Source organism: Pelecanus crispus, chromosome 23, assembly GCF_030463565.1.
Source record: "Pelecanus crispus isolate bPelCri1 chromosome 23, bPelCri1.pri, whole genome shotgun sequence".
In the NCBI taxonomy this organism is placed as follows: Eukaryota; Metazoa; Chordata; class Aves; order Pelecaniformes; family Pelecanidae; genus Pelecanus; species Pelecanus crispus.
In genome coordinates, this window is record NC_134665.1 from 3,435,733 (window position 1) to 3,449,467 (window position 13,735).

Here is a 13,735-nt window from a genome sequence, read left to right on the forward strand (position 1 = left end):
AAGGCCGCCGAACTCCTTGGGGCACAGCGAGCACTGGTAGATGCCGGGGGCGGCGGCGGCGGCGGCGGCGACGCGGCGCAGCCGTTGCGGCGGTGGTGGTGACGGTGACGCCGCCGGCGGTGTCCCCGCAGGTGTCCTTCAGCGCGCCCAGGTTGGAGAGAAGCGCTTGGCGCAGAGGCTGCAGCCGAAATCGCCCATCTGGTGCGTCTGCTTGTGGTTGATCAGGCTGCCCGAGTGCCGGTAGGTCTTCCCGCACACCTCGCAGCGGTACACCCCGCTCGGCGGCGGTTGCGGCGTCGGCCGCCCGGCGCGGCGCGGCCCGCCGCCCCCGCCGGTGCCCCGGGCGTGGGTGCGCAGCGCCATCAGGTTGGGGAAGTGTTTGGGGCAGAGGGAACAGGCGAAGACGCCGGTGCGGTGGGTGTGCCGGTGGTTGGCCATGGCTACCCCGGTGCCGGTACCGCCGGCCGCACTCCCCGCAGCCGTACAGCCGTCCCCGCCGCCGCCGCCTCCTCGTCGCCGCCGTCCGCCCGCCCGCCCGCCTGCGCGCGGCGGTGGGGCGCGGCGGTGGCTGTTGAGGGCGGCGAGGTTTGTAGAGCTGTTTCCCGCAGGCGCCGCAACCGTAGACGCCGGTTTGGTGACTCCGCCGGTGGTTGACCAGGCTCCCGGCGTGCCGGTAACTCCTCCCGCACTCCCCGCACCGGTAACGACGCTCGCCCGCGGCCGACGCCGCCGAGGGAAGCCGGCGCGCACAGGCGCTCCGGGGGCGGCACGGCGACGCCGCCATGGCGGGATGGCGCGAAGGCGGCGGCGGCGGCGGGGGGCGAGGCCGCGGGGGGGACCCGGGCGTCCGGGAGGGGACCCCCAGGGCACCCCCGCCCCCCCCGGGGGTCTCTCGCCGTCCCACGAGGCGCCGGGCTCCGGAGGGGGGGCTCTGCTGGAAGACAAAGGGTTAAATTTGGGGGGGGGGGGACCCCACACCCCCCAGTAGCCCCCCCAAAACGTGGGCGACCCCCACCCCACCCCCCCCACACCCCCCCTCTAATCTGGGGGGCGGGCCCCCGCCCCCCCGTGGCCCCGCCCCCCCCAGCGAGCCCCTCCCCCCCCCTTGGCGACACCCCCCCCCCCCCCCGACCCCGCACCGGCGCCTCCTTTTGTTGCGGGGAGACCGGAAGCGCCCGCTGGCCCCGCCCCTTTCCGGTTCCCCGCCGCCGCCGGAAGCCCCGCCCCCTGCCGCGAAGGGGGAGGCCACGCCCCTCCCGCTTCCGTCCACGCCCCTCCCGCGGTCCTAGCGCCCGCCGCGCCGCGCCCGGAGCGGAGCCCCCCCCCCAAAGGGTAAAGGCCGGGCGCCCCCCCCAATCCCCTCCCCCCCCCGGGACCCCCCCTCCCCCCCCTGCCCTTCCCATGGTGCCTCCCCCCTCCCCCCCCCCCCGCATCGCACGGCCCTTCCGGGGTGCATTGCGGCCCCCCCTCCCCAATTGCACACACCCCCCCCCCCCCCAAATTTGCACCCCGGGGTGCGCACCCCGCACCCCCCTTCCCATGGTGCACCGCGCCCCGCCCCCCCCCCGCATTGCACCCCCCTTCCCGGCGTGCATCGCCCCCCCCCCCCAATTGCACCGACCCCCCCCCCCAAATTGCGCCCCTCCCCCCCCCGGTGCGCCCCCCTCGCGGCGTTGCACAGCCCCCCCACCCCCCCAAATTTGCACCCCCCTTCCCATGGTGCATTGCAACCCCCCCCCCGGCATTTGCACCACCCTTCCCATGGTGCATTGCGGCCCCCCCCATTGCATAGGGCTCCCCCCCCCCCAAATTGCCTCCCCCCATGGTGCATTGCAACGCCCCTCCCCCTCCCCGCCGCCATCTTGCCAGCCGACAAAGTGGGGGGGGGGGGAGGGGCGGCCACTCTCCCCCACCTTTTTGGGGGAGGGGGGGGGGCGGGGAAGTGGGGTGACACCCCCCGCCCCCCCCACCTGGGCGCAGCAAAACGGGGTAAAACGGCGCAAAATTGGCATAAAACGGGGGCGGGGGAGGGGTGGGACCCAGGTGGCGGGGGTGCCACCCCTCCCCCCCCCCCCCAAAGGTGGTGTCGTGTCCGCAGGGGCCATGGAGGAGCGCGAGGGCGGGGACGCCGGCGGCGGCGCCCGCCATGGCGCCCTTGGGCACCTCCACGATGGCGCGCTTGGTGACATCACCGGGGGCGGCGGCGGTGGCACACGCGGCGGCGGCAGCCGAGGGGACGCCCGTGGGCGTCTCCGCGATGACACCCGTGGGACCCCCCGAGGTGACAACCCGAGGTGACCCCAAGATGACGCCCAAGATGACGCCCAAGAAGATCTCAAAGACGACACCAAGAAGACCCCCAAGATGACGCCCAAGAAGACCCCCCAAGATGACACCCAAGAAGACCCCCAAGATGACACCCAAGGCCACCTCAAAGATGACACCCAAGGAGACCCCCAAGGCAACACCCAAGGCCACCTCAAAGGCGACACCCAAGAGGACCCCCAAGATGACGCCCAAGAAGACCGCCAAGGCAACACCCAAGGCCCCTCAAAGGCGACACCAAGGCCACCTCAAAGATGACGCCCAAGAAGACCCCCAAGACGTCTCCCATGGGGACCCGCGTGATGACAGCCTTGGGGACGCCCCTGCCCCGCCCGCCTCCCTGAAGTCGGGGAGCCGCTACCAGTGCCCCACCTGCGCCACCACCTTCACCACCCCGCCGCGGGCCCTGCGCCACGCCCAGACGCACGCGGCCGCCACGCCTGGAAGCGCCGCCGCCACCGCCGCCGCCAGGTCTAGAGGTGCCGCTGCCGCCGCCGCGTCCGGAGGTGCCGCTGTCACCAGGTCCAGAGGCGCTTGCCACCACACCGGAGGCGTCCGCCGGCGCCGGAGGTGCCACCACCAGGTCCAGAAGTGCCGCCGCGACCAGGTCGAGAGGTGCCGCCGCCGCGCCGGCCGCGCCTGCCGCCTCCGGAGGTGCCACCGCCACCAGGTCCAGAGGTGCCGCCGCCGCCAGGTCCAGAGGTGCCGCCGCCGCCGCTGCGTGCGGAGGTGCCATCGCCGCGACGGCTGCTCCGACGCATCTGGAGGTGCTACCACCACGACGGGCGTCTCCAAAGAATCTGGGCGCGCCGCCGGCGCGATGGACGCGTCCGCCGCCTCTGTGGCCACCGCCACCCACCCCAGAGGTGCCGCCACCGCAAGGTCCAGAGGTGCCACCAGCACCAGGTCCAGAGGTGCCACCACCGCCGCGTCTGGAGGCACTGCCGCCGCGACGGATGCAGCCAAAGCATCCGGAGATTCCGCCACCACCGCATCTGGAGGTGCCACCACCGCGGCGGACGCGTCCAAAACAACTGGAGGTGCCACCGCCGCCACCCGGTCCAGAGGTGCCACCACCGCCAGGTCCAGAGGTGCCACCGCCACGAGGGCTGCGTCCAAAGCATCTGGCGATCCCACCGCTACGACACCCACGTGCAAAGCAGCCGGAGGGTGCCAATGCCGCCGCCGCGACGGACGCACCCAAAGCATCCGGAGATTCGGCCACCAGCGCATCCGTGGGCGCCGGGGGCCGCGGCAGGCGCACCCAAAGCAGCCGGAGACGCCACATCCGCTTCGGAAGCACCCGGAGGATGCTGCCGCCGCCGCGTCCAAAGCACCCGGCGATGCCGCCGCTACCGCCGGCGGACGGCCCCTGCTCCGCCTGCCCCCGCCCCGCTCCCCCCTTCCCCTGCGCCGCCTGCCCCAAGTCCTACGGCACCCTCTCCAAGCTGACCATCCACCAACGCGCCCACACCGGCGAGCGTCCCTTCTCCTGCCCGGATTGCCCCAAATCCTTCGCCGACCCCTCTGTCTACCGCAAACACCGTCGCGGTCACGCCGGGCTGCGTCCCCACCGCTGCGGCACCTGCCCCAAAGCCTACGCCGAGCGCAAGGACCTCCGCAACCACCAGCGCAGCCACACGGGCGAGCGGCCCTTCCTCTGCGCCGAGTGCGGCAAGAGCTTCGGCCGCTCCTCCTCCCTCGCCTGCCACCAGCGCATCCACGCCCCCCGCAAGCCCTACGCCTGCGGCACCTGCGGCAAAGCCTTCACCCAGCTCTCCTCCTTCCAGAGCCACCAGCGCGTCCACACCGGGGAGCGTCCCTACCTCTGCCCCCAGTGCGGGCGCATGTTCTCCGACCCCTCCAGCTACCGCCGGCACCAACGCGCCCACCAAGGCGTGAAGCCCTACGGCTGCGGGGAATGCGGCAAAGCTTTCCGGCAGCCGGCGGATCTGGCGGTGCACCGGCGGACCCATACGGGCGAGCGGCCGTGGCGGGTGCGGGGAGTGCGGCAAAGCCTTCGTGGCCTCCTGGGACCTCAAGCGGCACCAGCTGACCCATACGGGCGAGCGGCCCTGGCGGTGTGGGGAGTGCGGGAAGGGTTTCGGGGAGAGGGCGGCGCTGGGCAAGCACCGGCGGACGCACTCCGGCGAGAGGCCCTACGCCTGCGGCCGCTGCGGCAAGGGCTTCGGGGGGGCCTCGGGGCTGCGCAAGCACGAGAGGACGCACGGGAAGCGGGAGGCGGCAGGTGGGGACGACGTGGCCGCCAGCGGCGGGGCGGACGTGGCCGCCAGTGCCGGCCTCAACATGGCCGCCGGTGCTGGCCTCAATATGGCCGCTGGACCTGGCCTTAGTATTGCTGGAGGTGGGTCAGGGGCGGTGGCCACCAGACTCGGCCATGACTTGGCTGCTGGAGCTGGCCACAATATGGCCACCAGAGCCGGCCATGGCATGGCCACCGGTGCTGGGGCGTGACGTGGGCGGTCAACCTGGCCACATTATGGCCACCGGCATTGGCCACGGCATGGCTGCCGGCGCTGGGCATGACGTGGGCGGTCAACCTAGCCGCATTATGGCCACCGGCGTTGGCCATGGCCTGGCCACCAGCACTGGGCATGACGGTGGGCGGTCAACCTAGCCGCATTATGGCTGCCAGCGTTGGCCATGGCGTGGCCGCCGGCGCTGGGCATGACTTGGGTGGTCAACCTGGCCACATTATGGCCGCCGGCGTTGGCCATGGCGTGGCCGCCGGTGCTGGGCATGACTTGGGTGGTCAACCTGGCCACATTATGGCTGCCGGCGTTGGCCATGGCATGACTGCCGGTATTGGGCATGACGTGGGTGCCCAACCTGGCCACGGTATGGCCGCCGGCGTTGGCCACGGCATGACTGCCGGCATTGGGCATGACGTGGGCGGTCAACCTGGCCACAAAGCGGCTGCCGGCGCCGGGCACAATATGGCCACCAGACTTGGCCATGACATGGCCAACAGAGCTGGCCACACCGTGGCTGCCGCTACCGGGCGGGACGCGGGGCGCTCAACCCGGTCACGACGTGGCCGCTGGACTCGGCCACGGCGCGGCCACCGCCCCCGGAGCTGGGCCCGTCGCGACGGCCGGCGCCCGTCATGACATGGCGGCCGCCGGCGGAGCCGCGGGCTGTGGTGGCCCCGCCGCCAACATGGCCGCCCCCGCTGGAGCTCACGACATGGCCGCCGCCAACATGGCCGCCCCCATCAGCGCCCTGGGGGCGGGGCTGAGCGCCGGGGGCGTGGCCCTGCCTGGCCCCGCCTCCCCGGAGCCCCGCCCCTTCGCCTGCCCCCTCTGCCCAAGCGCTTCGCGGCGAGGGCGGGGCTACGCAAGCACCAGCGCCGCCACGGCCCCGCCCCTTCCCCGCGGGCCACGCCCACCGCGGGCCACGCCCCCCCCGCCGGCACGGCTTAGCCACGCCCCCCGCGCCGGGCCACGCCCTTTTCGCCAGGCCACGCCCCCGCGCCGCCAGAGGGGCGGGGTTTCCCCGGCTCCTCCCCCGCTGGAAGTGGGCGGGGCTTATGGGGGCGGTCCCTGGCGTGGCCCCGCCCCTCCCCCGCAAGTGTTCATGGGAAATAAAGTGCTGAGTCAGCGCCTGCGCCTCCGTCTCTCGCCTGGGGAAGCAAAACGCGGCAAATTCCGGGGTTTTCACCGCCTTTATTTGCGCCCCGCCCACCCCGCCAGCGCCCAGCCAATGGCGGCGCAGCGCTCCCACAGCTTGGCCAATCGCACGCTGCCGCCCCCCCCCCCCCCCCCCAATCCCCTGCCAATGGCTGCGCATGCTCCTGGCCAATCCCCTGTCAGTAACCCCTCCCCGCCCCCAAGCTATCGCCCAATCCTGTGTGGGCCCCGCCCCCCTCATTGACAGCCAATCCCCTGTCAGCCCCACCCACCCCCCCGCCTCCCCCTCAGCCAATCCCCTGCCAGCATCCCCCGCCTCATCCAATCCCGCGCCAGTCCTGCCCCCGCTCTTGGCCAATCGCCTCCCCCCCACCCCCCCATCTTCACCCAATCACCCGCCCCAGCCACGCCCACCCCTCAGCCAATGGCGTCGCGCGGGGCTGTCCCACCCCCTCAGGACGCCGGGGTCCCCGGGACAGGCTCCGCCCCTCGGGCGTCCTCCGTGGGGCACTGCTCTATGGGGCGCTCCTCCGTGGGGCGCTGCTCTATGGGGTGCTCCTCCGTGGGGCGCTGCTCTATGGGGCGAGCCTCTATGGGGCGCTCCTCCGTGGGGCACTGCTCTATGGGGCGCTCCTCCGTGGGGCGCTGCTCTATGGGGTGCTCCTCCGTGGGGCGCTGATCTATGGGGCGAGCCTCTATGGGGCGCTCCTCCGTGGGGCGCTGCTCTATGGGGCGCTCCTCTGTGGGGCGCTGCTCTATGGGGCGAGCCTCTATGGGGCGAGCCTCTATGGGGTGATCCTCTATGGGGCGCTCCTCCATGGGGCGATCCTCCATGGGGCGCTCCTCTATGGGGGCGCTCCACCATGGGGTGCTCCACCATGGGGCGCTCCTCTATGGGGCGCTCCTCCATGGGGTGCTCCTCTGTGGGGCGATCCTCTATGGGGCGCTTCTCTATGGGGTGCTCCTCCATGGGGCGCTCCTCCATGGGGCGCCCCACCGTGGGGTGCTCCTCTATGGGGCGCCCCACCGTGGGGCATCCCCCCAGATGTGGGTGTCCCTGGGGCTCCTGGTCTTGGGGTGCTCCTCCACGGCCTCCAAACCATGGGGCACCCCAAGGCTCCTGGGTTTCAGGTGCCCCCGCGACACCTCCAGACCTTGGTGCACCCCAAGTCTCGTGGTCTTTGGGTGCTCCTCCAACATCTCCAAACCTGGTTGCACCCCAAGTCTCGTGGTCTTTGGGTGCCCCTCCATCATCTCCAAACCTGGTTGCACCCCAAGTCTCGTGGTCTTTGGGTGCCCCTCCATCATCTCCAAACCTTGGTGCACCCCAAGTCTCGTGGTCTTCAGGTGCTCCTCCATCGTTTCCAAGCCTTGGTGCACCCCAAGTCTCGTGGTCTTTGGGTGCTCCTCCAACATCTCCAAACCTGGTTGCACCCCAAGTCTCGTGGTCTTCAGGTGCTCCTCCATCGTTTCCAAGCCTTGGTGCACCCCAAGTCTCGTGGTCTTTGGGTGCTCCTCCAACATCTCCAAACCTGGTTGCACCCCAAGTCTCTTGGTCTTTGGGTGCCCCTCCATCGTCTCCAAACCTTGGTGCACCCCAAGTCTCTTGGTCTTCAGGTGCTCCTCCATCGTCTCCAAATCTGGTTGAACCTCCAACATCTCCAAGCCTTGGTGCACCCCAAGTCTCTTGGTCTTTGGGTGCCCCTCCATCGTCTCCAAACCTTGCTGCACCCCAAGTCTCTTGGTCTTTGGGTGCCCCTCCATCATCTCCAAACCTGGTTTGACCTCCATCATCTCCAAGCCTGGTTGAACCTCCGACACGTCCACACTCGGTTGCACCCCAAACGTCTTGGCCTTTGGGTGCCCCTCCGACGCCTCCAACCCTGGTTGAACCTCCAACATCTCCAAACGTGGTTGAACCTCCAACGTCGTGGCCTTTGGGTGCCCCTCCATCGTCTCCAACCCTGGTTGAACCTCCAACATCTCCAAACGCGGTTGAACCTCCAACGTCGTGGCCTCCGGCTGCCCCTCCAGCGCCCCCGCGCTCGTCCGCGCCTGCGCCGCCCCGTGGGCCTCCTCCAGGTGCACCCGCTCGTGGGTGATGAGGTTGGAGCTCTGGCTGAAGCGGCGGCCGCAGCGGGCGCAGCCGTAGGGCCGCTCGCCGGTGTGGGTGCGCCGGTGCTGCTCCAGGTGGGCGCTGCGGACGAAAGCCCGGCCGCACTCCCCGCAGCCGTAGGGTTTCTCGCCGGTGTGGATGCGCTGGTGCCTCACCAGGGTGGAGCTCATGCCGAAGGCCTTGCCGCACTCGCCGCAGCGGTAGGGCCGCTCGCCGGCGTGGGTCCGCCGGTGCAGGGCCAGGTTGGAGCGGAGGGCGAAGGCTTGCCCGCACTCCCCGCAGGCGAAGGGCCGCTCCTCCCCGTGCGCCCGCTGGTGCCGCGCCAGCGCCGAGCGCAGCCCGAAGGCTCGCCCGCACTCCCCGCAGCGGTGCGGTTGCAGACCCAAGTGCAAGCGCCGGTGCTTGGCCAAGGTGGCCCCGTGGCCGAAGCGTTTGCCGCACTCGGCGCAGGCGAAGGGTTTCTCGCCGCTGTGGCTGCGCTGGTGCTGGATGAGCTCCGAGCTTTGGACGAAGCCTTTGCCGCACTCGCCGCAGCGGAAGGGCTTCTCGCCGCCGTGGGTCTTGCCGTGCTTGAGGAGGTTGGCGCGTTGGGCGAAGCTCTTGCCGCACTGGCCGCAGCGGTAGGGTCGTTCGCCGGAGTGGCTGGCTTGGTGCTGGAGGAGGTCGGAGCTACGGTAAAACGCTTTCCGGCACTGGCCGCAGGCGTAGGGTCGCTCGCCGGCGTGGGCGCGCTGGTGTTTCACCAGGTTGGTGCTTTGGCTGAAGGCTTTGCCGCACTCGCCGCAGGCGTAGGGCCGCTCGCCGGTGTGGGTCCGGCGGTGCTGGGCCAGGTTGGAGCTCCAACCGAAAGCTTTGCCGCAGTCGCCGCACTTGTAGGGCCGCTCGCCGGTGTGGGTCCGGAGGTGCTGGGCCAGGTGGGAGCGCTGGGCGAAGCGTTTGCCGCACTCGCCGCAGGCGTTGGGCCGCTCGCCGGTGTGGCTGCGCCGGTGACGCTCCAGCTTCGACCACTGGCCGAAGGCTTTGCCGCACTCGCTGCAGATGTAGGGGCGGCCGGGGGGGGCTCCGGCTGCGCCGGGGGGAGGCGTCAGGGACCACCGGAATGGCCGGGGCGAGGGGAGGGGGCTCCTCTACCGAGTCCCGGCGTGGGTCAAGGGGTCCCGGACACCGGGGTCCCCGATTCTGCCGACCCAGGGGAGGGGTTGGGGGTCCCGGACGCGGGGGGTCCCCAATTCTAATGACCCCGGGGAGGGGTTGGGGGTCCCGGATGCCGGGGTCCCCAATTCTAATGACCCCGGGGAGGGGTTGGGGGTCCCGGACGCGGGGGTCCCCAATTCTAATGACCCTGGGAAGGGGTTGGGGGTCCCAGATGCCGGGGTCCCCAATTCTAATGACGCCGGGGAGGGGTTGGGGGTCCCGGACGCGGGGGTCCCCAATTCTAATGACCCTGGGAAGGGGTTGGGGGTCCCAGATGCCGGGGTCCCCAATTCTAATGACGCCGGGGAGGGGTTGGGGGTCCCGGATGCCGGGGTCCCCAATTCTAATGACCCAGGGGAGGGGTTGGGGGTCCCGGACGCGTGGGTCCCCCCATTTATCCCACCCCGGGGAGGGGTTGGGGGTCCCGGACGCGTGGGTCCCCCCATTTATCCCCCCCTGGGAGGGGTTGGGGGTCCCGGACGCGTGGGTCCCCCCATTTATCCCCCCCGGGAGGGGTTGGGGGTCCCGGATGCCGGGGTCCCCAATTCTAATGACCCTGGGAAGGGGTTGGGGGTCCCGGACGCATGGGTCCCCCCATTTATCCCACCCTGGGAAGGGGTTGGGGGTCCCGGACGCGTGGGTCCCCCCATTTATCCCCCCGGGAGGGGTTGGGGGTCCCGGACGCGTGGGTCCCCCCATTTATCCCACCCTGGGGAGGGGTTGGGGGTCCCAGACGCGTGGGTCCCCCCATTTATCCCCCCTGGGAGGGGTTGGGGGTCCTGGACGCGTGGGTCCCCCCATTTATCCCCCCGGGAGGGGTTGGGGGTCCCGGACGCGTGGGTCCCCCCATTTATCCCACCCTGGGAAGGGGTTGGGGGTCCCGGACGCATGGGTCCCCCCATTTATCCCACCCTGGGAAGGGGTTGGGGGTCCCGGACGCATGGGTCCCCCCATTTATCCCCCTGGGAGGGGTTGGGGGTCCTGGACGCGTGGGTCCCCCCATTTATCCCCCCCGGGAGGGGTTGGGGGTCCCGGACGCGTGGGTCCCCCCATTTATCCCCCCCGGGAGGGGTTGGGGGTCCCGGATGCCGGGGTCCCCAATTCTAATGACCCTGGGGAGGGGTTGGGGGTCCCGGACACGTGGGTCCCCCCATTTATCCCCCCTGGGAGGGGTTGGGGGTCCCGGACGCGTGGGTCCCCCCATTTATCCCACCCTGGGGAGGGGTTGGGGGTCCCGGACGCGTGGGTCCCCCCATTTATCCCCCCGGGAGGGGTTGGGGGTCCCGGACACGTGGGTCCCCCCATTTATCCCCCCGGGAGGGGTTGGGGGTCCTGGACGCGTGGGTCCCCCCATTTATCCCCCCGGGAGGGGTTGGGGGTCCCGGACGCGTGGGTCCCCCCATTTATCCCCCCCGGGAGGGGTTGGGGGTCTCCGGGGGTCTCACCTGCCGCCGGCTCCTTGGGGGTGTCCTCGGGGGCTGCAGTCGGGGCGTCCATGGGGCAGCCTGGGGACGGACGGACGGACGGACGGAGGCGTCGGGGGGGGACCCAGGCATCCAGGTGCCCCCCGGCCGTCGCTTTGGGGGGGGCTGGGGGGGGTCTCAGGGCCCCAGCGCACCCGAGGGGCTGGCGCTGGCCTGCATCAGCGCGGGGCCTATAGGTGTGGGGCCCAGGCCCTATAGATGTGGGGCCCAGGGGGGGAGGGGCCTATAGATGTGGGGCTCAGGGCCTATAGATGTGGGGCCCAGGGGTGGGGGGCCTATAGGTGTGGGACCCAGGGGCGAGGGGCCTATAGATGTGGGGCCAGGGGCCAGGGGCCTATAGATGTGGGGCCCAGGCCCTATGGATGTGGGGTCTGGGGCAGGGGGCCTATAGATGTGGGGCTCAGGGCCTATAGGTGTGGGGCCCAGGGGTGGGGGGCCTATAGATGTGGGGCTTAGGGCCTATAGGTGTGGGGCCTGGGGCAGGGGGCCTATAGATGTGGGGCCCAGGGCCTATAGATGTGGGGCCCAGGGTGGGGGGCCTATAGATGTGGGGCTCAGGGCCTATAGATGTGGGGCCCAGGGGTGGGGGGCCTATAGATGTGGGGCTCAGGGCCTATAGATGTGGGGCCCAGGGGTGGGGTGCCTATAGATGTGGGGCTCAGGGCCTATAGATGTGGGGCCCAGGGCCTATAGATGTGGGGCCCAGGGGCGCAGGCCCTATAGATGTGGGGCCCAGTCTCCAGGGTCCCCTCTAGATGTGGGTCCGGATGCCGGGGCCCCCTATAGATGTGGGGCGCAGTCTCCGGGGCCCCCTATAGATGTGGGGGGCTGCGGGCGCCCCCCAAGCCGCTAGGCCGAGGGAGCGGGAAGAAGGGGCGGGACCGGCGGCCAAGCCCCGCCCACTGTGATGTCACTTCCTTTTAGTACCCCCCCCCGCAATGCCTCCCCATGGCAACAGCCCCTATAGCAACGCCCCATAGCAAGGCCTTCCCTAGCAACGCCCCATAGCGACGCCCCATAGCAACGCCCCATAGCGACGCCCCCTATAGCAAGGCCTCCCCTAGCAACGCCCCATAGCGACGCCCCATAGCAACGCCCCATAGCGACGCCCCATAGCAAGGCCTCCCCTAGCAACGCCCCATAGCAACGCCCCATAGCGACGCTGCCCCATAGCAAGGCCTCCCCTAGCAACGCCCCATAGCAACACCGCCCCATAGCAACGCCCCATAGTGACACCCCATAGCAACGCCCCATAGCAACGCCGCCCCATAGCAACGCCCCATAGCAACGCCCCATAGCAAGGCCTCCCCTAGCAACGCCCCATAGCAACGCCCCCCTATAGCAAGGCCTCCCCTAGCAACGCCCCCAGCAACGCCCGCCCCTTAGCAACGCCGTCGCCGTAGCAACAGCGGGGAGGGGGCGTGGCCCCGTGAGCCGCGCCCTCCCCGCGCGCTGATTGGCCGCTGCGGGGCGGGGGGGAGGGGGCGTGGCCTGGGGAAGGGCGGGGCGGTGGGGGGGGGGAGCGGCGCGCGCTGGGCGGGGGGCGTGGCCGGGCGGCGCGGGGGAGGCGTGGCCGGGAGGCGCGGCCGCTGATTGGCCGGCGGCGCGGCGCGCGGGGGGCGTGGCCGGGCGGCGCCATTTCCGGGCCCCGCGGGGAGCGGCGGGAGCGGCGGCGGGGGGCGGGAGGTGAGTGCGGGGGGGGTCCCTGTCGCCATGGCAACCGCCCCCTCCCCATGGCAACCGCCCCCCCCTGCCCCCACGGCGACCGCGGCCTCGCCCCGAGCTGCCATGGGGCGGGGGGGGGGATTGGGGGGCACGGGGCGTGTGGGGCACGGGGATGTGTGGGGCACGGGGGATGTGTGGGGCCTGTACGCCTGGGTCCCCGGGATCTGTGGGTCCCCGGGATATGTGGGTCCCCAGGATCTGTGGGTCCCTGGGATCTGTGGGTCCCCAGGATCTGTGGGGCCTGGACATGTGGGTCCCCAGGATCTGTGGGTCCCCGGGGTCTGTGGGTCCCTGGGATCTGTGGGGCCCTGGGATATGTGGGGCCTGTATGCCTGGGTCCCTGGGGTCTGTGGGTCCCTGGGATCTGTGGGTCCCTGGGATCTGTGGGTCCCCAGGATCTGTGGGTCCTGGGATCTGTGGGTCCCTGGGATCTGTGGGTCCTGGGATCTGTGGGTCCCTGGGATCTGTGGGTCCCCAGGATACGTGGGGCCTGTATGCCTGGGTCCCTGGGATCTGTGGGTCCCTGGGATATGTGGGTCTCCAGGATCTGTGGGGCCTGGATGCCTGGGTCCCTGGGATATGTGGGTCTCCAGGATCTGTGGGGCCCGGACGCCTGGGTCCCTGGGATATGTGGGTCTCCAGGATCTGTGGGGCCTGGACATGTGGGTCCCCAGCATACATGGGTCCCCGGGGTCTGTGGGGCCTGCATGCCTGGGTCCCCAGGATCTGTGGGTCCCCGGGATATGTGGGTCCCTGGGATATGTGGGGCCTGCATGCTTAGGTCCTGGGATATGTGAGTCCCTGGGGTCTGTGGGGCCCGGACACCTGGGTCCCTGGGATATGTGGGTCCCTGGGATATGTGGGTCCCTGGGATATGTGGGGCCTGCACGCCTGGGCCCCGGGATCTGTGGGTCCCTGGGGCGCGTGGGGCCCGGACGCCTGGGTCCCCGGCTCCGTGCCCTGACGAGGTGACGCAGGCGCCATGGCGGAGGCGGAGGCCGGGGGGCGGCGGGACCCCCCCGGGCGGGGTTCGGGGGCCGGGGGGGGGCCCCTGGCCCTGCTGAAGGCGCGGGCGCTGGACGTCACCTTCGAGGTGGGGGACGAGTACGAGGTCATCGAGACCATCGGCACCGGCGCCTACGGTGTCGTCAGCTCCGCCCGCCGCCGCGACACCGGTGAGCCAGACGCGTGGGCCCCCTTGGGTGGGAGATCGGGGGGCACCCAGACGCGTGGGCCCCCTT

At 71.1% G+C, this 13,735-nt stretch overlaps 1 protein-coding gene across 1 annotated transcript in view; it reads left to right on the forward strand.

Annotated features, from left to right (window-relative positions):
• Positions 1-4,800, forward strand: part of LOC142595864 (uncharacterized) — a 71,374-nt gene extending 66,574 nt beyond the window's left edge. Inside the window, exons 6-7 of the mRNA XM_075724709.1 lie at positions 3,749-4,283; positions 4,369-4,800. Of these exons, the coding sequence (XP_075580824.1) occupies positions 3,749-4,283; positions 4,369-4,800 (967 nt within the window). The remainder of the gene's footprint in view (positions 1-3,748; positions 4,284-4,368) is intronic.
• The last annotated feature ends 8,935 nt before the right edge of the window (positions 4,801-13,735 follow it).